This window comes from Nematolebias whitei, chromosome 18, assembly GCF_014905685.2.
Source record: "Nematolebias whitei isolate Nwh7 chromosome 18, NemWhi1, whole genome shotgun sequence".
In the NCBI taxonomy this organism is placed as follows: domain Eukaryota; kingdom Metazoa; phylum Chordata; class Actinopteri; order Cyprinodontiformes; family Rivulidae; genus Nematolebias; species Nematolebias whitei.
Window position 1 is genome coordinate 27,247,294 of NC_056515.1, and position 21,600 is coordinate 27,268,893.

Sequence of the window (21,600 nt, forward strand, 5' to 3'; positions counted from 1 at the left end):
ATGTATGTATGTATGTGTGTGTGTGTGTGTGTGTGTGTGTGTGTATAAACAGCACCTTTTATATTGGTGAGTTATTTTGATGGAATGGTCGATGTCCGATATTTAACTTTATCGCTAATATCGGCTGATACTGATACCATGCCGATTAAAATCCCTACATGCAACTAAATCAAACAACAGAAAAACAGGCGGACAGCCACAAAACCTCCTCTCTAAAGCTTTAAACTCCTCTGTCCTCCAGAATTTAAGAACCTGATCCTTTCTGTGAATGCTCATTAGTGTCCCATTTAAATCCAGTCTGCAGTAAGAAGTAACTCAAGTCAGCTCCATCACTAATTTCATGGCAAAAATCAAAACAAAGATTTTGCCAAATCTGTAGCACTCTGAGTATGTGTATGACTCTCCGCTACTACCACGCCAAAATTTAGGTCATTCAGTCAGAAGTCAGTTGGCTGTGGCAGCCATCTTGAACTGGGTTGACTCCAAACATTAATCAGTTTAAAATGTGCAGTCAATAGTTTCATTAAAATCTGCCCAATGGTTCATGAAATATTTTGCTAACAGGCAGATAACCAAACATACACAGCTCAGTGTTCCTGGTGACAGGCAAAGACAATTAACACACAAAATGTACACAATGTGTTTAAATATTTACCCAACCAGACACCTAAAGGTTTGAAAGTGTCTGTCAGAAATGCCACTAAATGTGTCTCTTAGAATTTAAACTAAGTAATTTCAAGTTTTATTTACTCTTCTAGAATTATGATTTTGAATAATGAGATTCTCTTTTTTTAATCCTTTTCCTTTTAACTTTAAAGATAGAAAACAATAAAGTTCAGAAGATATTTAGCAAAAAAAATTGTTCTAGCTTAATTTAAAATGATCAAAACAATATTATGATGGGTTTAAAACTAGGAAAAATAGAGAAATTTCATTTCCTGCAAAAATGCAGTGTGAATGCTTATTGCTGAAGAAGTTGCTGAGAAACAGCTAAAAATAGCTGAAAATTAGCTGAAATGGAAGAACAAGCCTAAATTAACAGAAGAAAGCAGAAAAAACACATATTTGCTGAATTATGTTTAAATAAGCAGAAATTAGCACAAAAATTAGGAAATTAGCTAAAAAAACGCTGAAATTAGCTGAAAAGTCAGAAAGAAGCTTAAGCTACCTGAAGGAAGTGGAATGAGCTGAAATAAGCTTAAAAATGTAGAATTAGCTGGAAAAGCTCATTTTTAGCACAAAACAGCTAAAATGTAGCTAAAATGGCAGAAAAGGCTCAAACTAGCAGAAAAAGCTGAAAGGATCAAAATAAGCTAAAATTAGCAGAACAAAGTTAATTTGGCTGAAAGTAGCAGGAATTACCACGTAAAACTTGAATTAATCTGAAAACAGCTAAACTTAGCTAAGAAATGCCAATAAAAAGTAAATGGTAAATGGACTGTACTTATATAGAACCTTTCTATCTTATTTCAAGATACTCAAAGCACTTTACAATCTGTGCCTTATTTACCCGTTCATACAGCACTCTGCTAGATCTCTACAAAGCTAATTGAACAAATCATTCTAAAGAGACTAATCAGTGCTTTATCACATTCATACACTGATGGGACACACATCAGAGGCAATGAGGGGTTCAGTGTCTTGCCCAGGGACACTTCAGCATGTGACTGCTGGTGGATTCGAACCCCCAACTCTTGCATTGGAGGACGACTGCTCTAACCACTCAGCCACAGCCGCCAAGGTAGAACAAGCTTAAATTAGCAGAATCAGGAAGAACAAATGTTTGCTGAAAGAAGCAGAAATGAGCACAAACAAGCGCAAATTATCTGAAAAAGCTGTAATTGCCACAAAAAAATAAAACAGCTGAAAAGTAGCTAAAAAAGCAGAAAGAAACTTAAATTACCAGAAGGAAGTGGAGAGAGCACATTTTTGATGAATTAGGGTGAAAAAGTTTTAAGTGCAAAAAATGTAGAATTAGCTAAAAAAAGATTTTGAAAGTATAAATACAGCTATATAGTAGCTGAAATAGTAGAAAAAGCTGAAATTTGCAGAAAGGAGCTGAAAGGAGCTTAACAAGCTGTAATTAGTAGAAAGAAGCTAGAAGAAGCAAGTTGAGCAAGAACTTTTAAGTTAGAAGAGGCACAAAGATGTTGTAGTTAGCAGAAAGAATCTGAAAGGAGCACAAAACAGCTGGAAAAACAGCTGAAATTAGCTGAAAGTAGCTGAAATTCTTTTTTTAAATTTGTACAATGAAGCTGAAAGAAGCGGAACCAGAACAAAATGTGAAAGGAGCAGTAAAAAGTTGTAAACAGATCTAAACATCTGAAGGATGAGCTCAATTCATTTTCTATGAGAAAAAAAAGATGGCAGAAAAGGCTAAATATTTCAAAAAGCTAAAGTTGCACCAATACCAAAAGTCATTGCAGGATTGTCCTGAAAGAGCTGAACGTTTTATGATTTATTGAAATAGCTTCGAAACTGCGGGACGAGAAACGCGCTGAAAAACGCACGGAAGAAAAATGGATCACAATAGAGTGAACGCTTCATAAACATCCACACAAACAGACGTTTGAGCAAACTTTCAAACAGTAATTTTACTCTGATCCTGAATATCAGCAAAGTCTTGTCTTTACTGATTACTACATTAAATCTTATTTTATTTGCAAACAACTGATGAACATTTAATAATCAGTTGAACTTTTTTCTTTAAAATGTTCACTTGCAAACTTCCCCAACTATTTATTTTAAAGCGAACTGTCAATTGTCACCATCTGTGTTTCTAATAATCTCCTGAATGAATCTGCTGAAGTTTTAGTACAATAAAATGGAATCTACAAACCGTTGGGGCCGAGCAGCAGTGCGGCCGCCCACAGGCCTCTCAGCAGCTTGCTGTCAGTACAGTTTGGGTTCAGGTTGAGCTGCTCTGTGTCGCAGGGGTTCCCGACCCCCTCGGCGTCCTCCACCCTGACACAAACACGCACACAGGTATAAAACATGACGCCTCCAGCATGACCTGAGTGACAAAAACACTATTGAACAGTTAGAAATGTACCTTTCCGCGATTTCTTGGACACTGATCTGCAAAAAATATAAAAAAAAAAAAACAGGAAGTTAGTGATTTCTCGGCAGTTATACAGTAAATATCAAGTTATTTAAGTAGAAGCTCTAAATCTGACATCCTCCACAGCTTCTCACCACCAGCTGTGCGTCTGCGGTGTGCGTCAGCGTGTGCACCAACTGGGAGCGCGTCTGCGACAGACTGGCCAGAGCCTGGCTCCAGTGGGCTCTCTGGGTGAGGAGGCACTGCTCCACCCGCTCCTGCTCCCTCTGCACCTCCTCCAGGATGCGCTGCTCCTCCTTCTCCAGGGCGTCACGCGCGGCGTTGACCTGAGCCAGAACCTGGTCCCTCGCCTTGCTCGCATCCACCTGCAAGGAGACGCAGGAGAAAGGTCCACACTGATCTCACCAACAAGATCTCACCGTAACAACTACACTCTCCTTTCTCATTGTAACATCTACTAGTCCTGTAGTTCCCTTTATTTTGTACTTAAATCTTAATAAACAAGTGATTTGGTGAAAATGTTTTGAGTAACTTTCCTGTAATTCTAATTACCGTACTTTCCGCCGTACACGTTGCTCCGGCATATAAGTTGCATCAGTGCAAATATGTCTAATAAAGTGGAAAAAAACATAAATAAGTTGCATCTATTATGCGTCACCACCCGGAAATGTGGGCCGTTGTTCTGCCAATAATTGATTGACTACCAAATGGACACCGCGGGAGCGTGCACAGGAGGACTTAAACAAGAATTTAACAAGATTAACACTTAAAAACAATTATTTGTTTGCTTGAAATGATGGCAAAGGTGGGTTTCAGTTTAGTTTTCCTTAATAAAATCACTTTAATGGTCAAATGCATCAGATTTGACGTTTGTTCCAGGATTTCTGGAGCAAGAGCAAGATGGCTTGGTATGGCAAGCCAAGTGTATCATTAATAACCACTTTTACCTATTAATGAGACACTTACCTTGCTAAATTAAGTGATTGCCCTCTAGTGGCTAAAAATGGTAGTGTTCAACATTGTTCATGTCAGAATGAATGAAATCGTCAGATCTCATCCAAAAATTGGGTTATAAATATGGGGGCGGACAAAAATAAGTCACTTCGGTGTATAAGTCGCAGGACTTGCAATTTTATGCAAAAATGTGCAACTTACAAAGCAAAAAATATAGTACTTTCTGCTGCGCGGTGATGGTACACTTGTTTCTGTTGTTCAAAGAAAAATGTATTTTGTTAAAAATCAGATTTGATAACTGTAAATTATGTTTTTCATGGTGATAAATTTACCCTGATTTTTCCATTCAAGCTTTATTTACACAAATAAATCACATTGAGCCTCAAAGTCTCATTTACAAGTGATACACAGTCCACTGATTTGAGGCACTTTTATTGCTTTAAAATAGATGATGGGGATCCAAAAGGAGATTTAAAAGGTTTCTCCAATGTTCAAACTCCACCAAGTTTCATGAGACTATGGACACTGATTCTAACTGATTTACTGATTCTAACTGATTTACTGATTCTAACTGATTTACTGATTCTAACTGATTCACTGATTCTAACTGATTTCAACACTGATAAAAAGCAAAAGGACTGGACTGTAAGGAAGTTCCTCCTCTAAATGAAAACGAAGCACTCTTAAGTAATTTGGGTTTAGTCAAAGAAAACAGCGAGAACACATGAACTCATGCAGAACTCCTTAACACTCCTGACTTCTGGTAACAAGAAGGTTCTCCACTTTTTCATGCTGTTGCAAAAAAAAAACCCATCTATGGATGCTTGAGTTCTTGTTCAGGAATTCAGGCATCATTAAATTGAAGCGAACATGTTTTCCTCCTAAACTTAAGTTATAAAGCGACTCGCTCTCATCACAGATATGTTAATACTGTATATAAAAGTGCAGAGCGTTACTGCAACACTGGTTTGATGCAAGGTACATGATAAGTTCGACATATAATTTTTACAGGCATACGTAACATTAATAGTGTGAATGCTTATGAAGCAAACTAAACTAATAAACTATTGTGATCCATTTTTCTTCCGTACGTTTTTCAGCATCTTTCTCGTTCAACAACTTTTGTGCTATTTCAACAAATCATTTATCAAAACGTTCAGCTCATTCAGGAGGAGGGTGCTATGGTTTTTTGGTATTGGAGTAACTTTAGCTTTTTGAAGTATTTAGCCTTTTCTGTAATTTTTTTCTCTTAGGACATTAATAGAGCTCATTTTACAACCTTCAAATTTTCAGATCTGTTTACAACCTTTTACGGCTCCTTTCTTATTTTGTTCTGCTTCAGCTTCTTTTGGCTTCCTTGTGCAAACTTAAACTTTTTTCAGCTAATTTCTGCTGTTTATTCAGCTGTTTTGGACTTCTTTCACATTATTTTGGCTACCTACAACATTTTTGAGCTTCTTCTAACTTATTTCTGCTAATTTCAGCTTATTAGGCTCTTTTCAGCTTATTTATGCAAGTTCAAGCTTTCTCTGATATTTCAGCTACTATTTAGCTGTTTTTATGCTAATTTTAGCTAATTTTGGGCTAATTCCACTTTTGTTGCACTCATTTCAATTTTTTTCCGCATAATTCAGCAAAAACGTGCTCTCTCCATTTCCTTTTGATAATTTAAGCTTCTTGCTGCTTTTTAGCTACTTTTCCGCTGGTTTTTGCTTATTACAGCTTTTTTCAAATAATTTGAACTTCTTTGAGCTAATTTCTGCTTCTTTCAGCCTAATTGGGCAAACATGTTTCTGCTTTCTTCTGGTATTTTAAACTTGTTCTACTTTTTCATTTGTTTTTTTTTTTTTTTGGGGGGGGGGGGGTATAGCAATTTCAGCTGTTTTCCAATAAAGTCAAGTTTTTTCATGTAAATTTCTACTTTCAGACTAAGTAACTTCTTTACACCTATTTCAACTTGTTATGCTCCTTTCAGCTTTTTTTCTGCAAGTTTCAGCTTTTTCTGCTCTTTTGGCTGATGTTAGCCTTTTCAGCTAGTTCCACACTTTGTAGCTCCTTTCAGTTCTTTCCACTTCTGTCTGATAATTTAAGCTTCTTTTTGCCTTTTCAGCTACTTTTCAGCAATTTTTTGCTCATTTCAGATTTTTCTTAGCTCATTTCCTAAGTTCAGCTCCTTATTTAAAACTAAGTCTGCAAAAATGCGTTATTTCTGCTTTCTTCTGCTAATTTAGATTTGTTCTTCCATTTCAGCTACATTTCAGAATGTTTTTGTTTTTTTAGCTAATTTCAGCTGTTCTCAGCATTAAGCATTCACACTGCATTTTCACAGGAAATGCACTTTCTCTAGTTATTACAATATATATTATTTTTATATTTTCCGTCAAGGTTAGATATTTTAAATGGTTTATTTTATTTAATTTTTTACAACACAGCAGTCTTGAAATGATGCTGAACAATTTGATGGTTGTTTTGATGCTCAAAAGCTATAGCTTTAAGAAAAGTGTAGGGTAAAACGATATTTAGGATAACGGTGAAGGACTTTCGGAACCGTTTGGTGACCCTGAAAAAAAAAGCATGCTGTATTTGGTTTGGGTGGTGGACTTCTGACCCGGACTTGGGATATTTTTGGACAATAGAAGAAAAATTTTGAGGATATTCTTAATCTGGCTAGCATGTCCACCTCTGAGGAGGCAGGGTCTGAGGATTCAGGGAAAGGGAGTCCATTACTGTGGCAGAGGATCAGGAGCGGATGGGATTCGCTCTGAGATGCTGAAGGCTCTGGATGTTGTGGGGCAGTAACGTGTCTTTTCAGTGTCGCAGGATGCTGTTCCTGAACCCATCGAGGTGAGCCCAACTATATCTAGTCAGTACCTCTTAACGTCACACACAAGCTCAGGCTCCTATGCCAGAGAGAGTTCCATGTCTCAAGAGCCAGCTTTGGTCAGAAGGCCAAGGACCCTGCCTTCGGCCACTGCCCGTGAAGTCATGCACCATATTTTATTTAAATCCTAGCAATTTAGACATTTTTGTTTAGGCCTAACAAATCCAAGCACTACGAACATTTTGGAATCTGACGCCAACACTCCTTTAGCTCTGAGCTGGGTTCACTATATGTGTGCCGGCGTGTCCCACCTGAAGCTTTTGCTTTTTGGCTTCCAGGGTCTGCTCGATAAACTTGTCGATCCTCAGAGCCTGCAGCTGCATTTTCTCGCACACGTCCACCAGCTGGTTCTGCAAAGGAAAGGACAACACGCTCACTGTCTGAGTCAGAGGAATCTGGAAAAGCACACCACAAGAACATCCTCAGCTCGTTTGATAACAAGAAAATCCTGTCCTCTGAAACAGCATGCATCAGCATCAGCAGGGAAACAGTGGCACACCCCGAAAATGAGCTATTAACTTGAAAACGATGTAATAGTCACACATTTAAAAGAAAGCTGGGTGATTATATGAATACACACAGAAAATAGGAAATTCTCAAATGAATTTAAAATCACCTTTGAAGTGTATAAACTGAACGAGAAAGAAATGAAAGTAAGCAGGAATAGAGCTTATATTTATTTAAAAGGATCACTGTAGCCTATAAAAGGCCGGGTTTTCTCAGGTAAATAGTTTAGAACCAGGTGTACCCTGACTGAGGTGACCCTGCTGGCCAGAGGGGTCACGGCGTGCGCGCGGCAGGGCCCCACGGTGGCGCAGCGGGAACAGATGAGCTTCTGCTCGGTCCCACAGAACCAGTCCAGCTCCGACTCGTGCTCCACGCAGACCTCGCTCTCCACAGAGAAGATCCCGGACTCGGTATCGGAGGTGGCGGCGGTGGGTGAGGTGCAGCCGCTTCCTCCTCCTCCGCAGGTGCCCGGAGACACCGTGTCCCCCGCCGCCCTCATCCCGCCGGTTAACACGGAGAAAATAGGCTCGATTTCCTGAATGTTGACGGTGTTGAAGGTCTCCTCCGTCGTGGAGGAGCAGGTGGTCAGGTCGCACGTCGTGAACTCCTCCTCGGCCATCATGGCAGCAGGTGCAGGAGCTGAGGACTGCGCTGTAACGCAGGTGTAACAGGTGAGCGGAACACGGAAGTGACACGCGACAGGTCAGAGCTGGAGAAACTCTGTGGGGACTGTGCACAATCTTAATTTGGTAAAAGTCTGGTCTCTCCCGCACATTGTTTTTCCCCTCACTATAAGTTCATTTTAAATTAATTCATAAATTGTATCAAACCAAGCATTTTCTTCAGAAAAACAAAGCTGACATTGATATCTGTAAACTTTATCCAGAGACATCTATTCATCTTTTTTGGAAATACTCACAAAACTTTTGGGAGGACATTATTGAGGATAATATCCAACCAGATATCTTTCTCTATGTAGAACATGTTCTGTTTGGTTTCCTAGATTTCAAGACGAAAGCACCTCTCACATATTTCTTATCGTATTTCTTGCTAAGTTGCATATCCATAAAGTAAAATAATGCATAAGAAACCTCTGATGTATGTAAAAATAGCTTGACTCAGTCTCTGACTCAAATAACTAAAAGGCTATAAAAACAAAAAAATATCTTAAATGAATACAATTTAACTGTGTAACTCACATTTATTCCTGTATTTTATCTTATTTTATTATTTATTATTATTATTTACTTTCTTTTTTCTTATCCCTTGATATACTACTACTACTAGTAATAATAATAATAATAATTGATAAGGAGCATTAAGTGTAGAACCAGTAGACTTAGGAACAGCTTCTACCCTGAGGCTGTTAGACTCATGAATCTCTAACCAGAATAATCACTGTGAAAAATCACATCATGTTGCTGCTGATCTGTTACATGTTGATGTGTTCATGCGTGCTCATCTGCTCACACAGACTCGTGTTCGTGCTGCTGTTCGGCGTATTGTTTTTATGCTACAAGTGCTTTGTGTTTATTTAGTTGATAACAAAGTCCATGCTCAATAATCCAGGTATACAGTACACTGAAAAATGTTGGATTGTATACCTGGATTATTGAGCATGGACTTTGTTGTTTTCAACCAGTTTGACACAACTGTCAACAAGAAAGAGGGCCGGCAATGGAGGAAGGGGCGTGCCAAAGAGACCATCTTAGCACCAACATAACTGGTTTGTTCCACTTTGGAGTAAGCTGTTGGTGGAAGAATCAGTTTTGTTGTGTGTTTCCTTGACTGATGAAGCCTTCCGGATCGAAGGCGAAACATTTCAGCACAAAAAAAGAAACTGTCCAGATGACCTGACTGAAAAATTTTGGGTTATTTAGTTGATGTTTTTCTTGGTTCATATCTTAGATCTTATTACTGTTTTTCTTTTACATTTTATTGTTGGATGTAACTGAGACCCTGTGTACATAATTTTGCTCCACCACATGTACTACATGTGTGCGAACGACAATAAAGAATATCTGTATCTGTATATGTCCTTATAGAAGCAAAGTTCTAAATAAAGCTTTAAAAAAACTTTCTGTGGGGACTGCCATTGGTGAAGACATACAGAGCAGGATTTAGGAGGGCTGGGGCCCTTGGGCTACACCTTACTTTGGGGGCCTTTTTTAAATACAGGTAGCATTTTCTAACATATAGGAAAAATAGTATTCTGTAGAGCTGTCTTTTATATGTGTCATTGAAAAGAAGATCTGTTATTCCAAGTAGCAAATTCAAAGGAGTATTATTTGAATAAACAGACAGAAATGTGTTCATTTCTCTACCATTAATCTTCCAGGATTGTTTCACTTTAATACAAGGCCAAAAGCAGCGTGAGAGAGAGTGACCATCTCAAGCTTACATTTCAAGCACTGTGGAGATGAAGTAGGTTTGAAATTTTGTTTTGATAAGGTGAGATGTGGGCCCAATGGACACTTAAGGTTTTTACATGTCTCCAAGCACCTTTATTCATCGACAGTGATATTATAGTTAAGTTCCTTTTCCCACAATTCCTTTAAGAGGCTTTCCTTGCATTAATACTTTAAATGTACCAATATAGGTACAGTAGCTGGTTTGGTAAAAAAAAAAAAAAAAAAAAAAAAAGTTGTTGCTCTGAGCTCGATATGTCTCTTGACAAACGAAGTGTGTTGTATCTTTCATAATACAATCCCTAACCTAGCTGATGGCTTTGTTTATGTTAAGTGTGTACCCACATTTCAGAATTGCATATCAGTATATCTGGAAAACTACTGGAATAAATGTTTTCAAAAGGCACCATTTGATATAGTTTAGTATAAGCGTTTTATGTTTTAACATACTAAATTGTATTGTGTATTGATACACTTTGTATTGATGTCTCAGGATTACACAGAGCAAAGCTAATTGTACAATGTAAAGTCATTTAGTGAATCATTTTATTGACTTTAAAAATAAAAAAATCTGAAGCAAACCAAACCAAAATCCAGACCATGAAGCGATTGTTGAGTGAAGTTAAAAGCTTTTCCAATGATATATGCTTATCTCATTGTAAATAAATATTTAAAATATGTTTTATGATTTAAAACAGCAATATCATTGTGGGATTCACAATGGTATTTATTAACTATATCAATCAACCCACAAACTAATAGTACCAGGGGCTTGTGACCCCAAATATTGCCAGTATAAAAGTATAAAATTTAAGTATGAAAAACTTTTATGATAACACTCTTAAACAAGGTTATAATGACAACATAAGAGCTTTAATTAAATTCAAAATACTTTATTAATCCCAAAAGGAAACTAATTGTTGTTGTACCTCATCATCCTGGTTTCATTAGAGTTGTTCTAGATGCTGATGGCTGTGGGCAGGAAGGATCTCTTGTAGCAGGAAGGATCTCTTGTAGCAGTCCGTCCCACAGCGGATCTGAAGAATCTGGCTGCAGATGCCAATCCATCCACCCAGACCAAGCAGACCCCTCGGTCCTCTTGGGCAGCAGGACCACCTGAATGCCAGGCAGAACTCCTCCCTGAGCCATTCCTCCCAGCAGCTGCCGAGCCCTTTGTCATCGCTGACAAAACTGCAAGTGCTGGGGGACGATCCCGGTCTTCCCGCTGTCATGAGCCACGTTTCCCACCCCTCCGAAATCTTGGCTGCCAGGCACTTGAACACTGCCTCCAAGTAGATGGGAATGCATCCATGGCACCTCCTTTTCAACTCATTTGGAATTTGGGACTGTAATTGAGGTAATATTTAAGCTTTAACAACTAGATCTATTTGTTTTGATGATTTGTCATCCACTGGTAACAGGACAGAACAGAAAACAAGAGAAAAACTGCCAAAGGCCAGAGAAAGTCTTTGAAAGACCTTCAAAGGACAAGTACACTTAAAAATATAACAAAATATGATTTATTAGAAGAAACATACAAGGAAAACTTTTGCACATTGTGTTCATCATCTATGTACACGTTTCATTGTATGCATGTATTTAAATATGTAAAAGATGGTAATCAAATTTCAAACTGTCTTGAAAACCTCTCCAAGATAAGAAATACCTGTAAACATTTTTAGAACCAGAAAATCCTGGCAGTAATCTTTAGGTCTTTTTTTTTTGTTGTGATCTCTCAAAATTTCATTTTATTGTTATGTAATTGCCACACAGTAAGAATATTTCTGACACAATCACCTGTAGGAACACTTTAACTTGATTAGTTTAAAATAATTTATATCAAATTTAACATATTACTGTTAAAAAAAATCAGAATAGTTTGAACAATATTAAAGTTAGTAATATGATAATAATATAGAATTGTGTCCCATATCGTGTGAAATGTCAGATTTTATACATTTTTGTGTTTTAATCTGTAAAGTTGTACACAAGAGATATATCAATACCAACACAATATTTTTTCCATACAGGGTGAATGGGTGTGATAAATACTTGGTTTCATCATGTAATGCCCAAGGATCAGTGATAACCTATAGCCACTCCTCAGAGACAACTAATTTGGAAATAGTGAGTAACACCCAGTTTCTAGAAAATACCAGCTTAGCATATCTTTAAAGAGAGCCAAATGTTAAAAAAATAGTCTAGCTCATTCCTAAAGTATCTCTTTGACTACATCAGACTGGACCATAACTAAAGGACTTTTTGTCTTTTTTTTTCAGGTGAGTATGGGAAAATTTCAGGAAATTCAAACCTACAGATGAACCAGCACACCTCCCACTCGTTCCTGTCTGTAACGGGATAGGAGAGTGACGGATAGAGAAATGCCTTCCAGCTCAGACAAGGTGGGCTTCCACAAATCTCACTTTGAAATGAGAAGAACATCAGAGACACACAGGTTGACTATTGTTATACAACATACAAAAAAACTGTAGTGTTACTGTTAAAACCAGCAAACCTAAGGCAAAGAGGTGTTTACAGGAAATGAACAAAGATACTTTCATTTAAACTCAAGCAGAATGAAGAGTTTAGTAATAAATGTACATCACATGAAAGGCCTGTTTGTCATGTTAGCAAAACATCTCATAAACCAGTGGACAGATTTTACATTCTATGTAAGTAGTCACTATACATCTACAACTGATATAATCATCAAAACTGATACAGCCGATATTTGGAACATCTCCCAACACATATATGGGGCCGTCGGGCCGAGAAGGTGTAGGGGCAGGGCAGCCAAGCCAGGACCCTAAGGTCCATTGCACATCTTGTGGTGTCTCTAAGCAGGACACCCAATCCCGAATTGCTCCCCGGGCACCTACATAGCTGCCCACCGTGCCACCTTTGTGCATCCCAGGTGCGATGGGTTAAATGCAGAGAGCCAATTTCATCTTTGTATGGGGACATACAATGATGACAACACATAGCACTTTATTTATTATTATTATAAATAAATAAATGTCTTACTATTGCATAGATGTTTAAATATCCTGCCCAGTCTACATGGTTTGAACTCTGGTTCACATGAGGAGTGTGAGGGTTTGAACCACACTTGTACTATCAAAGGTTTCTTATGCCATTCTAAAAAAATTGAAGTCACAGATTTTATGTGAATTCTATTTTAACTCCTCCATTACTTTTTTGTATTTTTCAAACTTTCTATTGGCATCACGACGGCTCAGTGGTTAGCACTGTTGCCTCACAGCAAAAAGGTCGTGGGATCAATCCCCGGTTTGACTTGGTGTCTTTCTGTGTGGAGTTTGCATGTTCTTCTCACTTGCGTGGGTTTTCTCCTGGTACTCCACTCCAGTTTCCTCCCACAGATCAAAAACATGCATGTTAGTCTGCCTTCAGGCCCAGGCCTCCCTTGCAATTGAGATCTGTGATCTCAATGGGATTTGCCTGGTTAAATAAAGGTTAATAAATTAATTATATGTTCTTTCCTCCTAATAATAAGATTCATTTTTGATTGCCATGACATTACCTGGACCCCACACATAACCATGTGTTTAGTAGCAACTTGTAGGAAACCACTTTCCCTGCCTTATTAAAAAAGCAACTACAGCTGTTAACAGTTAAATAGAAAAAATGGTATTTGACGTGGTGTGTATTTGATTTGTTTTAACTACTGTAAATGCTGCTCAGTTTCTTTTTTCATGCCTAATTTACTGACCCCTCCCAATCCTGGAGTCGTCAAACATTTCGCGCGAAAATGGTTGGAAGCGATCACGAGTCGAGTCTTGACGAAATGGGTAAAATAGGAGGTCTTTAAAAAATCTCGTATTCCATTGGACAATAAGATTCATCACGTCGAACTAAAACACGATGTGATTGGTCACTTAAAAAAGGCTTTCATCCCATAGCCCCGCCTCCTCCACTGTAGCTTTCTCGGCTTTCGTGCTCCAGGCTGCGGTGTGTTGCCGAGGCTGGGCTGCGGCCGGAGACCCGGACGTAGGGCAGATACTGGTCGCTTGACCCAGAAGTAGCATCGCAGCGGGGCTGAGAGGGGCTGCCCCCGGCGATTCCTCTCATACATCTAGGTCGTGTCTCACGCCTCTCGGTGTCACCATCACCCGTTCTCCTGATGTCGGATTTTAAGCTCGGGATTGTACGGCTCGGCCGTGTGGCCGGGAAGGTGAGCTGGATCCAAGGGCTGCCATGTGCGGCCGGGGGTGGGCCCGCGGGGACCGCAGCAAGCGCTCGACAAAGCACGTTTGGCGGTTATTTATCGACGCTGGTCCGCTGCTGTTTTGATAAAGGATCCGCTGAGGGTGCGGGAAGCGGGTTAGCTTGACGGTTTGAGCGGATTAGAAAAGCCGGCCGTGTCGAGCCAGACTGCTCTTCTCAACTCTCCTAGCTAACATAGCATGCACGCTAGCTGGATAACGTTAACGGATAAACCGACACAAACGTCAGTTGTAATGGTATTTTTACGCATTCTCGTTCTCGATGCCGCTTTTGCTCGTGTGCTAATTGTGTTTCAGCGCTTTTACGACAAGCGGAAGCTTTTAATTCAGCGGCGGTGCTGTTAGCGAGTTAGCCGCGGTGTCTGGATTAGAGTCAGTGACAGCTAATGACGAAATCATCACCACGTTTCATAAACTTCAGTGAAACGTGTCAAAATGCCATCTCTTCCCCCCCTCGTTTAGAAAACGTACTTAACGCAGACGTGATATTACACAGCTGTGTTGTAGAAATGGTCTGGTGTCACGAGACAGCCGGGCTAAACTGCTGTGACCAGTCGTGCATCCCCCCCACCACCACCTGCTGGGTGACGACAGAAACAGCAAATATGCACGATTTCATCCCTGCAATGCTCAGACTTAACCTGTCAGTGAATGCAAAGTGTCCTAGACTTTTTTCGTGTTGTCATATCCACGTGATTGGCGTCACGCACGTGGTACCTTGGTGTTTTGCCACGTGTAATGGTCAGGTAGCTTTGATCTGGTTAAAGCAAGTCAGGATCATGTGAACAAATGTGACCAGTGCAGGATTTGACCCACTCAAACCAGAACAGGAGTTTGAACTCACTTTGAACCGAGTGCCACTTTAATGCTGTGGCCTCCAAAACACATAGTTTTAAGCTCACATGATGCTGAAAGTAATCAGTGATGTTCATCTACAACTGATTAACATTTGGAGTTAATACAATCCAAGATGGCCACCACAGCTGATCAACATTAGCAGACACAAAAAAGGCAATAAATCAATTGTACAGATGTTGAGCTAAAGTTTGTTGTGGTAGTAGTTGAGAGTCACTCTCAACACACTTCTTGCAGTGTTGCATGAGATTACCATTAAGGGCACTGTATATTTCAAGTTTTGACCAAAACAGCCATATCTTGGTTAAAAACTGGCACGAAACAGTCGGTGATATGGAATTACCAGTGCGTGAATGCCTTTTATTTTGTAAAACAAACAAAAAAATGTATCGCTGATTTAAGATGGTGAAGTTGCAGGTTAAATTATCGTGATTGATTTATCTATAGATTTTTTTATTTATTGCTCAGACAGCTCTTGGTAATTACTTTAATGCAATTTTTTTATTTTATTTTTTTTATTTTAACACTGGTTTAAAAAAATAGTTTTCCTTCAGAGCAAGTTCTGAAAAGGTTCAAATACAGCTCGAAACTTGAGTATTTCTTTATTTTTTTCATTTCAGACCAAGTACACTCTGATTGATGAGCAGGACATACCACTTGTGGAAAACTACGCCTTTGAGGTAATTTGTTATTTTCAGTACTGCTTTTTGTACTACAACGCTAATGGTTTGCACAGCAAGAGCCAAGAGTTGAAACTGCTTCATTATTAAATTTTTCAGGCACGCATGGAGGTAGATGCCGACGGTAATGGAGCTAAGATCTTTGCTTATGCTTTTGACATCGGCAAAGGGCGCTGGGCAGGACGACCGCTGCACGAGCTGCTCTGGTCAGTAATTACTTTCAGGCGACTACATGATAAACTCCTTTTCTCTGGGTACCCTCAGATGGTTATGGGAATTTTTTTTGTTTACATTTTCTTCTTTAGTGGAAAAATGTCACAGGGTCAATCAAAGTTGGCAGGACAAATTGAGAACTTGTGGAAAAAACAAAAGCAAAGGGAATCTGGCCTTTAATACAATTTTTAAAGTCATTAAAGTAGAAAAGGGGGAAAAAACGATTGAAATGCTTGTTACACCTGCCATTTTAAATTTGAATGATATTTAGGCCACTTTAAAGAATGTAAAGCCAACTTTGTTCTCTGCATCTGTTCCGTCTCGAGAAATATGTTGACCTTGCGGCACAGATTTGGCAGCGTGTTTAAATAATTTCATATGAGCTTGGAATCCTCAGGAAATCTCGATCATTTCTGTAACATTAGCTTCTTTTGTCTTGACACAGGGAGAAGCACAGAGGCGGCATTGCTCCTAGTTTTCAAGTTATTCACATCAACTCTGTGACAGTCGACAACCGGCTAGACAACCTTCGACTGGTGCCGGTGGGCTGGAGCCCCAAGCCAGAGGAGATTTCCAGCAAGCAGAGGTAAGACTGTTTACGTGTTCTGATAAGAACTAGCATATTGTTTCTAAGAGATGTTGAACATTTCCTCTTATTTATTTTGTCCCCAGAGAGCAGTCTCTGTACTGGCTCGCCATCCAGCAGGTCCCAGCCGACCCGGTAGAGGAGCAGTATCTGGAGCTAAGCCGCACACGCTACTACAATGCTAACGGCGAGCTGGTGGAGGAGGAGGAGTGCTCCTGCACCTACTACGAGTGTCATTACCCCCCCTGTTCGCTCATCGAGAGGAGGGTATGTAACAGAAAACGCATCTTCCATAGCCATCCAAAAGCCCCAATTTTTGAATACGCAAACCTCTAATCTGTTATTTCTACAGCTGCGTGAGTTCAACATCTGCGGTCGCTGCCAGGTGGCACGTTACTGTGGCTCACAGTGCCAGCAGAGGGACTGGCCCGCCCACAAGAAGCAGTGCCGCGAGCGTAAACGGGTCCTGGCCCTGGAGTCGGAGCCCGAACGATGATCATCAGCCCTCATCTTCGACTGGGAGAGGAGGAGGAGGAGGAGGGGGTAAATGGGTAGAAAAGGGTTAATTTGTGAGGGGTGAAACAGGATAAAAAGGGGAAAGGTGCTGATAAAAGACTAATGACACAGGACAATGTTGATTGACTGACAGGGGGTTAGAACATGGAGGAGGGGAAGGAGATTAAAGCAAAGACATCTGCCACTTCCCAGGACTCGTATTTCTCCATAGCTTGCTTCTCATGTGGATGGCGGGAAGTGTGTTTTTTTTTTTTTTTGGTTTAGTTTTCCTCGAGGAGGGAGGACCTCGAGCTCAACCTGCTGCTATGGTTTTTGTTATTTGGGAAGAAGTTGTCTCGGTGACAAACCTGACAAACTTCTCTGGACCACAGTCCAACAGACTGCTCTCGTCATCCACTTTTTCGTTCCTCTGCCTTGCCGCTGGGTATCTGCTAACGAGGGACCTCGGGGCTACAGTACCTGCCACTCAGATGGTACAAACGGGACACGGACCTTTTCACTGTATTGCTCCCTCTGACCTTGCTGTGTTCATGGTCATCAACACCTTAGCCGCCTCCCTGTCTTGTGTTCTCCACACATGGGATCTCACTGATCGGATCGCACTACCAGTATTGAGAGTGTCTGCGTGAACGCCTGTGGCTGTGTGTGTTTCGACTGCCGATACGTGCTGAAGGACATTAAAATGGCTTATGGGTCAAGGTTAACATACAACTTCGCTCCTTAAGGGGAGTTTTACCCATTTTTAAATGTCCTTTTATTTAATCAGAAACTGGTGGTTTAAAATGTTTTCACTGTTGGCTGCCAAATAAAGGCTAAATTTTGTACAAAACAATTTCTTTGATATATTTTGAATTTGATTAGGCTTGAGTTTAATTCTACACAAAGCTACATTTGTTGCATATTTAAGTATCACAACTTTCCTGTTTGTATTAAGAATCTGGTCTGGATGCTACTTTAAACGAAGCACTGATGGCAGGAGAAACGACTTTCATGTTCTAGTGACAAACTTTGCCGATGATCACACACGCAGTAAGCATTGTTGTTACCAAAGTACCTTCTGTAGCTCAGCACTCCTGTGAACTGGTTCAAATCCCTTCAGTCGGTCTAAATTTACTGTTTTTTTTTTAACGTCATCTGTTAAATTTTGTTTGTTTTTACAGGTTTATTGTCTATGCGCTGGTCGGGGAGGGGTTTTTGTGTAAGAGTTTCCTCTTAATGTTTTTTTTTTTTTTTTTTATTTTAAGAAATTATATCAATGGAGCTATATTTATTTAAAACATTTGATTGTGAAACATGTTCTTGGTGATATTTGAAGGCTAACAATGTTAAAAGTGGTTGTGTTGCAGGTGAAATAAGGCAGGGACAGGTATGAGCTGAACATTTCTTCCCTGATGACTTGATTTATTTTTTTGTACTTCCCTGATCCTGAATAAGTCCTCCTCACTGTTTGCCTTCCAGTTTTCCAAGAAAACACTGCACACCATCATTTTCACTAAAATCTTCCATGTTGAGGGTTGTCTTGGTGTCGATACCTTCAATTTCCTACCACAAAAATATTTTTTGTGCTTCTTTGGAATTATTTCTTTAGCTTTTGTCTGTTGAACATAAAAAGAAGTGACATTGTCAATATTACCATAATCGCCTGCCTTCTTTGTAGTTCCTGCAATGCACACATGTTGGTTTTCTTGTCTTAGATGAATCCCTAAACTAAAGTACCGTATGTATCCATGCGACATGTTTTCTTCTGCGTGTGAACCGGTTTCAACGCTGCACTAAAATTTGGTTCCTGTGTTCTTGTCATCGATTGGTTGCAGGGAGGGGCATCGTTTCTGGACGGAGTGTACAGATGTCTAAAGTTTTGTTTTCTAAGAATATAAGCATTAATCACCTAGAATTAAAGAGCTACACTATGTGAATGGAAGTATATTTGGCGATTACTGATGGTTGCTTTTCCATTGTATGATAATAAAAAGGACTACACCTCATTGTTGCAGTTGGCTCAGTTTAAAAATCAGTTTTATCGAGACATGTTCATGACCTTTTAATGTTTATCTGACACGATTTTCATATTTACTGATACAGAAATATATCCCCAGTCTTGCAGGGTGCTCATTTTAAAAAAAGGATAGAGCAAAGCTTATTTTCTAAAACATTCTAACAATATTGTTTCATTCATACCTGCAAACTTCTTTGCTAACTCCTCTTTCAGGACCACCCACCCCTACTTCCATTTCTCTTTCTATTCACATGGTAAAACAATTGAAATCCTACTCCAATGCTGTGAGCCTTGTTGCCCTTCCACTTGGTCTCTTGGACACAAAACATCTACCTTCCTTCTCTGCATCATGTCAGCTCTACCTTCCTTCTCTGCATCATGTCATCCAGCTCTCAACCTTTGCCTGTCATTGTCCCCACATAGTTGCAACCCTCTGTCCTACATTCTTGACTTTCCACTTCTTTTATCCTGACATGTTTCCCTCCTCGTGGTATTCGACTAACAGTAGCGTAATATCTGCTGGCACCGTTTGTCACCAGCACCTGTGGCGGTCATTAACTCGGACCTCGACTGATCTGGTATACATCGCTTAGATGAACTCTCATATTGATTTTGGCAAAAGAGTTTACGTCAGACGCCCTTCTTAACACAACCATCTTTTACCCGGCTTGGGACTGGAGAGATACACTGACGGTGGCTGTTTAATTAACTGCCAATTACTATATTTAAAAAAAATTAAAAAGAATGTTATCTTTCAATGAGCCACTCATTTAGTCTGTTTTTTTACTCATTCCATACTGGCTACAGAACTCATAGAAGAAATACTGAAACGTATTTTTACTCCTCAATAATACTTGGAAGTTTATCCATATAGATGTGTTCACTTTTTGGACATGTGTTGTAACTGGAAAACTAGTTCAAGTAATTATTTTGATCTCAACATGTTGCATCTACCAGTAATATCAAGTCAGGAATTAATCTGTATCTTATTTTGTCAGCAGAGAAGTCTTAATTGCACAACTTTACTTTTGTACAGGACAGTGCAAAAGTTTTAAAACTTGCTTTTAATATTTATATTTTGCTTTCAAGATCTTTTAAAGCAGCAGTGCCCAATCCTGGAGGGCCTTCCTCTGTCCTGCATGTTTTAGTTGTTTCCCTGCACAACTTCTGCTTTAAAGTGGTCTTGGGTTAGTTTTCAAAACTTTCTGAAAGCCCTTTAAAGTTTTTCCAATAGATTTTAACAGCTTTTCACCCATTTTCTGTATCTACCATGATAGCAAACTGTGCAGCGTCAGGTCTAAAAGAAAAACCACCAGTTGCACAACACGATCTGATGTAAGAGAAAAGAAGCTCAACCAAGTAATAAAGATGTAAAAAAAAATTTATTGCAGTATTTGTTCCACTAGAAGTGCCGCAGGGGTAGCATTACGGATCCCTGTGTTGCAGAACATCCTATCCTCTATTCAGATCACTCCAGGCACATTTACTGCACGGCTTCCAACATAAATTATATCAAAGATAGTCTAACACAGGTGGGCGAACATCTAAATGTCTTTGAGAGTTTAGGTCAAGTAAATAAATTTGTCTGGCTGTACTTTTATTTCCAAAAACACTTTATTAAGAACATCATCAATACACTAGTTTCCAACATTCACTTTAATTTTTTTTTTTTACAGAATTATATTCAGATATAAACATGTTTCTGCGTTAAACTATGATACAGTGGGAGTAAAAACCAAACATCCAAGTGGCTGCACAACAGCGAAGGAACTCCCACACAATGTTTTCACAAACATTTCCTTCTCTGTTTTGCCTGTGTTTAAATTGAAACATGTCACAAAGTGAACTGCTCGCGATGCGCTTCACTCCACCAGAACTTTAAAATCTGAACAGGCTTCCTTTCTTTCTCTGTATAGAAGATCCAAAGATTCAGGCTGTGTTTTAGAGGAGTTAACTCTTATCCTTGGCGGCGTACAGCGCCCGTAACGTCTGTGCCACTTTGTTTGTCAGCTTCTGTCCGCTCGTCAAGGAGATTTTCTTGCAAATGATGTCCGACTCCTTGATCGTGTCGACCCAAGGCACCTTTTTGCGACCGTCCCTTTTCTTTGCCGTAGACCACGATCCAGAGTACGATCCTGTCATCCAGTGTATACTGTAGCCACCTCTGGTCTTCTGGATGACTCTGGCGATCTGCGGCCTGTCTTTGTATTTAGGACGGAAGACGGCGACGACGTCCATCTCTTCCACTGTCTCGTTCATCTGACCTGAATCCTCAGCAGCACCTTTTCTCGGTTTGCGCTGTGAATCAAAGAGGCAGCATTAGTTACCTTTCACTCAGAGCTCTGAGTATAGATTAGGGATGCATGACATTGGATTTTTGGCCAATACCTGATATGTTAAAACTTGTTTGACCGATAACTGAAACCAACACCAATATTATGTTTCCTAGATCTACTTACAGAGACTACAGTAGACAGCTTTCTCTGCTGTGGAATTAAAACACTACATTATTCTGCATGTTCTTTGTCAATTTGACCTGCTACCAAATGCAAATGCCAAAAAGGGCTGAAAATAATGTAACACTTCAACTTGGATTACATTTAATGTCAAATTTATTCACAACATTTACTCTATTTAACATATTGACAACACTCGAACAGTGCAAATGTGTACATTTCCACAAATCTAAACTCAACCTG

The 21,600-nt window shown here is 39.6% G+C and overlaps 3 protein-coding genes across 3 annotated transcripts in view; 1 reads left to right on the forward strand and 2 right to left on the reverse strand.

Moving 5' to 3' along the window:
* bspry (B-box and SPRY domain containing) overlaps positions 1–8,047 on the reverse strand; it is a 9,821-nt gene extending 1,774 nt beyond the window's left edge. Inside the window, exons 1-5 of the mRNA XM_037691893.1 lie at positions 7,645–8,047; positions 7,148–7,246; positions 3,196–3,426; positions 3,053–3,078; positions 2,840–2,964 (exon numbers count right to left, since the gene is read on the reverse strand). Coding sequence (XP_037547821.1) covers positions 2,840–2,964; positions 3,053–3,078; positions 3,196–3,426; positions 7,148–7,246; positions 7,645–8,025 — 862 coding nt within the window. The 5' untranslated portion in view covers positions 8,026–8,047. The remainder of the gene's footprint in view (positions 1–2,839; positions 2,965–3,052; positions 3,079–3,195; positions 3,427–7,147; positions 7,247–7,644) is intronic.
* A 5,746-nt stretch (positions 8,048–13,793) lies between these two features.
* Positions 13,794–17,007, forward strand: zmynd19 (zinc finger, MYND-type containing 19). Its single transcript, XM_037692717.1, has 6 exons — positions 13,794–14,003; positions 15,531–15,590; positions 15,690–15,796; positions 16,249–16,389; positions 16,476–16,656; positions 16,742–17,007. Exons 1-6 carry the CDS (start codon positions 13,953–13,955, stop codon positions 16,883–16,885), a joined length of 684 nt encoding a protein of 227 aa, XP_037548645.1. The 5' UTR covers positions 13,794–13,952; the 3' UTR covers positions 16,886–17,007.
* A 3,455-nt stretch (positions 17,008–20,462) lies between these two features.
* Positions 20,463–21,600, reverse strand: part of LOC119424615 (nipped-B-like protein B) — a 31,470-nt gene continuing 30,332 nt past the window's right edge. Inside the window, exon 47 of the mRNA XM_037692103.1 lies at positions 20,463–21,199. Within this exon, the coding sequence (XP_037548031.1) occupies positions 20,852–21,199 (348 nt within the window). The 3' untranslated portion in view covers positions 20,463–20,851. The remainder of the gene's footprint in view (positions 21,200–21,600) is intronic.

Coding starts and splice junctions, on each gene's coding strand:
- zmynd19 (XM_037692717.1), top strand. CDS start 13,953: ATGTCGGATTTTAAGCTCGGGATTGTACGGCTCGGCCGTGTGGCCGGG. Junction 16,390..16,475: donor GAGATTTCCAGCAAGCAGAG/GTAAGACTGTTT, acceptor TTTTGTCCCCAG/AGAGCAGTCTCTGTACTGGC. Junction 16,657..16,741: donor GTTCGCTCATCGAGAGGAGG/GTATGTAACAGA, acceptor TTATTTCTACAG/CTGCGTGAGTTCAACATCTG.